General features: G+C 41.3%; 1 protein-coding gene across 1 annotated transcript in view; it reads right to left on the bottom strand.

The window, feature by feature from the left end:
* Window positions 1-225: 225 nt before the first annotated feature.
* Window positions 226-9879, bottom strand: part of LOC140141553 (rho guanine nucleotide exchange factor TIAM1-like) — a 31970-nt gene continuing 22316 nt past the window's right edge. Inside the window, exons 10-12 of the mRNA XM_072163461.1 lie at window positions 3693-3860; window positions 1486-1573; window positions 226-571 (exon numbers count right to left, since the gene is read on the bottom strand). Of these exons, the coding sequence (XP_072019562.1) occupies window positions 307-571; window positions 1486-1573; window positions 3693-3860 (521 nt within the window). The 3' untranslated portion in view covers window positions 226-306. The remainder of the gene's footprint in view (window positions 572-1485; window positions 1574-3692; window positions 3861-9879) is intronic.

Raw genomic sequence — 9879 nt, 5'->3', positions numbered from 1 at the left:
ATAATTCCTCAATGAAGTCTTTACACTAGTCCAACCCATGAATATCTTGGATACCAAGGATGTTACACCCAGATTCCACGGGATACAACAAGTGGCGGCACCAGGATTTTTTTTTTGGGGGGGGGGATAGGGGAAGTGAATTTCGGGGGGGGGGGGCGGGTCGACAAATTTTGCGCAAAAGTTTTGAGGGTTTTGGCTCAAAAGCGGGCCGGGGGTAGGGGCAAGAAAAATATTAGGGAGGGGGCACATGCCACACCCCTGCCCCCCCCCCTGTAATGCCGCCACTGGGTACAACCCTAGATTGTTTTAGTTCTTGTAGACGCTGTTGGGTTTAACACCTTCACTCTTCTTCAGTTTATGTTTACTGTCTTCAGCCGATGACTGCCATCTTCTCAGAGTACGGACGGGTTTAGATTTGAGATCCTCCAGCCGTTTCCCTCCGTATTTGTACTCTGATATTTTGCGTACAACGTGCGCGGCTTTACCTGCGTCCTTTAAGATACGCTTACGGTGCTCGTTATGGATGGTTTGCTTGATGGTTTTCACGAAGTCATTCTTGAGTTCAGCGGTACTGTTTAAAAAATGAAAAATAAAGATACTTTTACCAGAGCTTTGTTACGTTTGTTAATTCATGTTTGTTTGTTCACTGCACCATGTTGGACCACCTTGAGTGGCGACACCAGAAGGGGTGTTCTTGGGGATGCAAAGTGGGGGTGGGGGGGGCAAACTTCGACCGATTTTGGTTTTGAGGGGGCTCAAATGGGGTGGGTGGGGATGCACGTGTCCCCTCCCGGCCGTAGCGCTACTCAAACAGTCAGAATTTCAGTTAGCCACGAAAAAAATTCCTATTTTGTGCTGATACAAGTTCAGTTTAATCTAAATCCCCGGTCTAAATCCTAAGAAGAAATGAGATATAAATGTAGTCGGGTTTACAACCAGACAATCGTGCAACGGTGCAGGCAAGTAAGAGGCTGTGCAATAATTACGAGTCCTGTTGGGAGGGCGAAATGTGGGGGGGGCAAGATCTTTTGGCGAGCCATAGGGGCAAGAAAATTTTGGCAATCTGAGAGGGGGCCTTTTAAATCAAACGCTCTAAAAAGGCTTAAGAAAACTGTACGGAAACGCTTAAATATGCTAATTTTACTGCTTGCTGTACTCGTAACACAGATTGGAACATGCAGAGATATATTGGCAGGCCGGGGGAGCAAGCGATTTTTGTCACACCATTTGGAAATTTTACCATAATTATTGCACATCCCCTAAGTTGGCAGGACCTGACGTGATTTCGCTAAGTTCTTAAGAAATGAAGATAGAACCACCATGTAGATTTGAAATCAAATTCATGTGTAAATTGCTCTTTTTATGTTCATGAAATCAACATTTTAAAGACAATTATTCGTTTTCATGTGTAACGTGTTCTTTTTATGTTTATGATATAGGCATATCAAATCAACATTTTAAGACAATTATTCGTTTTAATCTTACTTGCAATAGAACCTAAATATTCTCTTGTTATCTTGTAGATCTGCTGATTCCGTGTGTATTAGCTCCCAATGAAAGTAGTCTTCAGAATCTGAAAAGAGAGAAAAAAGTATACCTTATATCCGTATATAGGTAAAGGAGACGATCCTGTATAAACAGTGATCGGAGTGCCCATCTCTCTTTCATTGGCGATTGGGCCAGACTCCTCCATGTAATGTTGCTATAGGGGATCGCTACACTCCTCTACAGCGAGTCTGTTACCTTCCCAGCATTTAAGAATGCCGGTACTCATTTAAACACCTGGGTGGAGAGGAGTAATCGAGATAAAGTGCCTTACTCAAGGGCACAACACGATGGCGTCACCGGGGCTCGAACCCACAACCTTCCGATTATGAGTCAGTGCCCGTTCCGCTAGGCCTCCGTGCTCCCCGTATCCGTATCTTCCATCAACCATAAAAAAATAAATAAATTTAGGAATAGCCTATACCCAAGCAAACACAAAACGTTTTACATAAAACGTTTAAAGTCACATTCAGTGATTTCATCGCAAGTGTAAAAAAATTAAAATTGTTTATAAATTGCTTAAAAGTGAAGGACAAGTCATTCAAATTGTCATTTGATATTTTTGGAATGAAAAATTTGGCAAAAAAACGAAAACAGCAGTATTGACGAAGTTGTTGCCCCATTCAAATGCACGTAGCTAATTTAGATATACTGTCAGTATTTAAATTACAGATTCATGTTAAAATGTCTTATTTTGTCTTAACTACATGACTTAGGCTATGTTAGCACATCTATGACAATGACAAAGATACCAAAATCTGAATTTTGATGAATTTTACGATTTTCCGGATGAGCAAATCACTGAATGAGCCTTTAAATGTCGGATAATAAATGATATAAAACGTTTTTAGGCTTATAACATTTGTAAACATTTGTGAAAACTTGATGCAAAAACACTCTAGCACTCTAGTATAAGTGTTGACAAAAATGTTTGCCAAAAATATTGAAAATAACTTTGACAACGTTTTTAAATTGATGTTGTAATACTATTTCATATCAAACGTTTTAAAAACGCTGTCATGATCTTCATACTCTCTAAATATAAGAGAGTGCAAAACGCACTCCCAAAAAGAGTGATTCACTTATCAAACCACTCAAAAAGGGAGTTGAAATGTGTTTTTTAAACTTTAGAACCACTCAAAAAGAGTGAAAACCACTTTTAAGAGTGAATTTTAACTCTATCAAGGAGTTAAATGAAGGACAACTCTAAACGTGTTGTTCTTCATTTAACTCCTTGAACGAGTTGAAATTCACTCTTTTAGAGTGGTTTTCACTCTTTTTGAGTGATTGTGAAGTTTAAAAAACACATTTCACTCATTTTTGAGTGGTTTGATAAGTGAATCACTCTTTTGGGGAGTGAGTTTTTCACTCTTTTACATTTAGAGAGTAAAACCCAGCCAGCGCACATTAACATTGAAATTTAAAAAAACCACAGTGCATTTGGCTGAATACGAACCGACAACCCTCGTATTACTAGCGCGACGCGACGTTTTATCCAACTGAGCAACAGAGACACGTCGGAGAAAAGAAGATTGATATTTATAGATAAATACACGAAGTCACACGTGAAAAACATGTTTCACGGTTGCAACGTTGTAAAACATTTTTTATGTTTGCTGGGACACACGTACGAAGTTAATGTTAACCCAAAATAAAATTCAATTGTGCAAAATAATGTGACTAGAAAAAATCTAAATGCGCAATGTTTCCCCACGGGTATGATAGCCTTTAGTTTAGCCATTTAATTGAACAAAATAGTAGTGCAATTCTTAATATCAATACATTCATCTTATAGGAAATACGTCAAGGAAGCCAATAATCGCATTTATATTTCCATAGAGTGTTGCGGTTCTTGAGTTAAGGCCAATAATATATCAAAACGTTTTCCCCTTCTGAGAAAAATCATGCACATGGGACAGAAATTACACCCCATGACAAGCTTTGGGACCTCCTTCATAGAACCTATAGGCCCAGGGTCAAGAATTTCGGCGTTCCCGCAAATTTATTCTGCAAGAATCAAGATTGATTCTCGCACTGTGAAACGAAATTCTGACCTTGGAGGCCTATATAGGCTACCATTCATCTTGTGTGTCAGCTTTATTTGTCTCAATATTTGAGTGCAAACACAACTAGATTTAATAACTAACCTTCGTCTTCAGAGTTTTTGACTTCTAGATTTGCAATAGGAATCAGTTTCTTGAAGCATGTTCCGTCGCCATTTTTAGCAGGGGAAGCAGACACCAACTCAACAAAAGATCGCCGCTTTGTACGACGAGCTGCCTCTTTGCAGATCAGGACCACAGCCGTCTTGAATACTGTAAAATGAAATACCAGAAACATTAAAGGCACATTCAGTGATTTGCTCATTCGGACGGTCGTAACGTAAAAATCATCAAAATTCAGATTTTGGTATACATTTGTCATTGTCATGTGCTAACATAGCCTGTGATTGGTTCAGCCGAAAGCTGTGTATTTATGACAAAATAAGACATATTACACGAATCTGTAATTTAGATAGGCCTACTGACAGTATCTAAATTAGCTACATGTATTTGAATGGGCTTCAACTTGGTCAGTACTGCTGTTTTCTTCATTTTTTGTCATTTCAAAAATACCAAATGACAATTTGAATGACTTATCCTTCACTTTTAAGCAATTTATAAACAATTTTAATTTTTTACACTTGCGCTGGGATCACTGAATGGGTCTTTAACTGACGTGATCGCGTTATTGTGACCATTATACCCGCATGCGAAGCATGAACGGGTATATTGTTATCCTTTGGATATACCCGCATGCAATAGCATGCAGGGTATCTTCCCATCCTGTGGTTTCTTCTCCTCCTCCTCCTCCTCCTTTTCCTCCCATCAAACACACCATTCTGTCAAGGCTAGCGCTAAAACTACAAGGGCCCCAGGTCCCATATGTGGTACACTTATGGGCCCTACCCCGTAGAAGTGCCTTTTGCCCATCTTGGCCCCAGAGGTCAAAGGTCACGGGCCCCAGGGGCCCAAATGTGAAAATTCAAAGCACGCCGTTTCTCATCAAATGAAGCAGCCTCAGGGCCCTGAGTTGGTACACTGATAGCCCTAGGGGTACTCTATATTTACAAATATACAAGAGCCCCATATGTTATATATTATTGGCCCCAGGGACCCAAATGTTAAAATATGGTGCAACAGATTGACAAGTCTAGCTCTATAAGTATAAGATGACTAGGGATCATATGTGGCATATGTATGGGCCCTAAGTTGTAGATGTGCCTTTTGCCCATTTTGGCCCCATATGTACAAGGCTAGGGGCCCCAGGGGCCTAAATGTTAAAACAAAGGGCCGGCCGTTTCTCAGCAAATAAAGTAGCTACAGGGTTCAGATTTGGTACACAGATAGGTCTTTAGTATTATATTGTCATATGTATTTATAACCCCCATATGTCACATAATATGGGCCCCAGGGCCCCAAAACCTAAAACATAGGGCCATAGCCGTTACTCAGTAAATAAAGCAGCTACAGTGCCCAGCTTGAGTTTTCTGATAGTACTTAAGAATTATACTTCAACATATGTACATGAGCCCTATAAGTCAAATGTTATGGGCCCCAGGGCCCCAAATGTTAAAACAAAGGGCCGGCCGTTTCTCATCAAATAAAGCAGCTTCAGGGCTCAGAGTTTGTACACAGATTGCACCTGCAATTATATAGTTATATGTACATATGAGCCCCATATGTCACATAATATGGGCCCAGGGCCCCAAACGCTAAAACATAGGGCCGGCCGTTACTCAGTAAATAAAGCAGCTACACTGCCCAGCTTAAGTCTACTGATAGCACTTGAGAATTATACTTCAACGTAATTATGTACATGGACCTCATAAGTCAAATATTATGGGCCCCAGGGCCCCAAATGTTAAAACAAAGGGCGGGCCGTTTCTCATCAAAGAAAGCAGCTTCCGGACTCAGAATTTGTACACAGATAGCACCTGAGAATTATATTGTTACTAACACCCACACACCCATCCACCCCACACACGTAGGACTTAACAGACAGATCGTATTATATCATAATTGGAAATACCAGCGTGAAGCGTTAAGGCTGTTCCAGTTAAATTACATACCCATTGGCTGTTCCATTTAATTTACACTCCCTCTGAAATGTCCCCCAAAAGGCTGTTCCGTTTAATTTACATACTCCCTCTGAAATGGCTGTTCCATTTAATTTACATACTCCCTCTGGAATAGCTTTCTCCTAATCAAATTGCATATTGTGAATTTCAATCTATTAAATTGCATAAGCTATGCCTTAACCGCAAGGCCACGCTCTCCCCTCCCACACTGTGAATTAGAGAGACTGACAACAGCAACCTAAGTCCTCAGCAAATAAGCACTGTAAGTTTGTGTAAACCGATAACATGCGGGTATAGCCGTATTTGTGTACAAATATATAGCCTTCTAGTTATACCCGCATGCGAAGCATGGACGGGTATATTGTTATCCTGTGGTTTCTTATACCCGCATGCGAAGCATGGACGGGTATATTGCCATTCTGTGGTTTCTTCTCCTCCTCCTCCTCCTCCTCCTCCTTCTCCCATCAAACACATCATTCTGTCAAGGCTAGCGCTAAAACTACAAGAGCCCCAGGGCCCATATGTGGTACACTTATGGGCCCTACCCCGTGGAAGTGCCTTTTGCCCATCTTGGCCCCAGAGGTCAAAGGTCACAGGCCCCAGGGGCCCAAATGTAAAAATACAAAGCACGCCGTTTTCTCATCAAATGAAGCAGCCTCAGGGCCCTGAGTTGGTCCAGTGATAGCCCTAGAGGTACTCTATATTTACAAATATCCAAGAGCCCCATATGTTATATATTATGGGCCCCATGGGCCCAAATGTTAAAATATGGTGCAACAGATTGACAAGCCTAGCTCTAAAAGTACAAGATCACTGGGGCTCATATATGGCATATGTATGGGCCCTAAGTTGTAGATGTGCCTTTTGCCCATTTTAGTCCCAGCTTTACAAGGCCAGGGGCCCCAGGGGCCCAAATGTTAAAACAAAGGGCCGGCCGTTTCTCGGCAAATAAAGTAGCTACAGGGTTCAGATTTGGTACACAGATAGGTCTTTATTATTATATTGTCATATGTATATATAACCTCCATATGTCATATAATATGGGCCCCAGGGCCCCAAATGCTAAAACATATAGGGCCGGCCGTTACTCAGTGAATAAAGCAGCTACGATGCCCAGCTTGAGTTTACTGATAGCACTTGAAAATTATACTTCAACATATGTACATGAGCCCCATAAGTCAAATATTATGGGCCCCAGGGCCCCAAATGTTAAAACAAAGGGCCGGCCGTGTCTCATCAAATAAAGCAGCTTCAGGGCTCAGAGTTTGTACACAGATTGCACCTGAGAATTATATTGTTATATGTACATATGAGCCCCATGTGTCACATAATATGGGCCCCAGGGCCCCAAACGCTAAAATATAGGGCCGGCCATTACTCAGTAAATAAACCAGCTACAGTGCCCAGCTTGAGTCTACTGAGAGCACCTGAGAATATACTTCAATATATGTTCATGAGCCTCATAAATCAAATACTATGGGCCCCACCAGGGCCCCAAATGTTAAAACAAAGGGCCGGTTGTTTCTCATCAAATAAAGCAGCTTCAGGGCTCAGAGTTTGTACACAGATTGCACCTGAGAATTATATTGTTACTAACACCCACCCCATACACGTAGGACTAAACAGATCCACAGAGAATAGTGTAATTATAATATAGATGGCATCAACGTTAAGGCTGTTCCAGTTAAATTACATACCCATTGGCTGTTCCATTTAATTTACATACTCCCTCTGAAATGGCCACAAAATAGGCTGTTCCATTTAATTTACATACTCCCTCTGAAATGGTTGTTCCATTTAATTTACATACTCCCTCTGGAATAGCTTTCCCTTAAGAAGTATATTGTTACTAACACCCACACACCCATCCACCCCACACACGTAAAACTAAACAGACAGATCGTATTATATCATAATAGGAAATACCAGCGTGAAGCGTTAAGGCTGTTCCATTTAAATTACATACCCATTGGCTGTTCCATTTAATTTACATGCTCCCTCTGAAATGGCCCCAAAAGGCTGTTCCGTTTAATTTACATACTCCCTCTGAAATGGCTGTTCCATTTAATTAACATACTCCCTCTGGAATAGTTTCCCCTAATCATATTGCATAGCCTCACTGTGAGTAAGAGATACTGACAACAGCAACCTATGGAGAGTAAGAGAGACGACTCCCCTGAGAGGGGACTTTTGCAATTTCTTTATTTTAAGTGCTATGACAGTGCAACCTACTTTCAATTAAAGCTTGTGACTTGGACTTGGACTTTTTACACATTTTCTGCCCAATTGGGCGAATTTTTACAATTTCTTTATTTTAAGTCCTCAGCAAATAAGGACTGTAAGTTTGGGTACACCGATAACATGCGGGTATAGCCGTATTTGTGTACAAATAATATATAGCCTTCTAGTTCTCCTTCTTCTCCTTTTCCTCCTCATGCTTCACATTAACAGGGCTAGCTCCAAAACTACAAGGGCCCCAGGGCTCATACTTGGTACACTTAATGCCCCCACCCCAAAGATGTGCCTTTTAGGGTCAAGGTCATGTCAAGGTCATCTCAGTATATATTGTTGGATTGTCATCATATTTGGTGGATGTGATCACAATCGAATGCCGAAAAGGGTCAAGGTCATGTCAAGGTCATCCGAATATAGTTTGTTGGATTATCATCAAACTTGGTGGATGAGATCACCATCGAGTGCCAATTATTGTCAAGGTCATGTCAAGGTCATCAGAGCAAATATTGTTGGATTGTCATCAAACTTGGTTGATGAGATCACCATCGAGTGCCGAAAATGGTCAAGGTCATATCAAGGTCATACGAGTATAGATTATTGGATTACCACCAAACTTGGTGCATGGGACCATCATCGAATGCCAAAATGGTCAAGGTCATGTCAAGGTCATCAGAGTAAAGATTACTAGATTGTAACCAAACTTGGTGAATGAGATCACCATCGAGCGCCAATATTGGTCAAGGTCATATCAAGGTCATCCGAGTATAGATTGTTGGATTGTCACCAAGTTTGGTGCATGGGATCACCATCGAATGCCAAAAATGGATAAGGTCATGTCAAGGTCATCAGAGTAAAGATTGTTGGATTGTTGGATTGTAACTAAACTTGGTGGATGATATCACCATCGAGTGCCAATAATGGTCAAGGTCATATCAAGGTCATTGGTGGTTAGGGTGGGAATCACAGGCATATATATTCGTGTTTGCTCAAACACAACAGTGCCATCTAGTTCTTCTCCTTCTCATTCTCACACTTCATAATGACAGGGCTATCTCCAAAACTACAAGGGCCCTGGGGCTCATACTTGGCACACTTAATGGCCCCACCCCAAAGATGTGCCTTTTAGGGGTCAAGGTCATGCCAAGGTCATCTTAAGTATATATTGTTGGATTGTCATCATATTTGGTGGATGTGATCACAATCGAGTGCCGAAAAGGGTCAAGGTCATGTCAAGGTCATCGGAGTATAGTTTGTTGGATTACCATCAAACTTGGTGGATGAGATCACCATCGAGTGCCAATTATGGTCAAGGTCATGTCAAGGTCATCAGAGCAAATATTGTTGGATTGTCATCAAACTTGGTTCATGAGATCACCATCGAGTGCCGAAAATGGTCAAGGTCATATCAAGGTCATCCGAGTATAGATTATTGGATTGCCACCAAACTTGGTACATGGGATCACCATCGAATGCCAAAAATGGTCAAGGTCATATCAAGGTCATCAGAGTAAAGATTGTTGGATTGCCATCAAACTTGGTGCATGGGATCATAATGTAATGCCAAAATGGTCAAGGTCATGTCAAGGTCATCAGAGTAAAGATTGTTGGATTGTAACCAAACTTGGTGGATGATATCACCATCGAGTGCCAAAAATGGTCAAGGTCATTGGGGTTAGGGTGGGAATCACAGGCATATATATTCGTGTTTGCTCAAACACAACAGTGCCATCTAGTTCTCCTTCTTCTTCTCCTTCTCCTTCTCACACTTCATAATGACAGGGCTATCTCCAAAACTACAAGGGCCCTGGGGCTCATACTTGGCACACTTAATGGCCCCACCCCAAAGATGTGCCTTTTAGGGGTCAAGGTCATGTCAAGGTCATCTTAAGTATATATTGTTGGATTGTCATCATATTTGGTGGATGTGATCACAATCGAATGCCGAAAAGGGTCAAGGTCATGTCAAGGTCATCGGAGTA

The sequence above is a fragment of the Amphiura filiformis genome, chromosome 19 (assembly GCF_039555335.1).
Source record: "Amphiura filiformis chromosome 19, Afil_fr2py, whole genome shotgun sequence".
NCBI lineage: Eukaryota > Metazoa > Echinodermata > Ophiuroidea > Amphilepidida > Amphiuridae > Amphiura > Amphiura filiformis.
The sequence above is the reverse complement of the archived record's forward strand: the minus strand, read 5'-3'. Positions and strand labels throughout refer to the sequence as shown.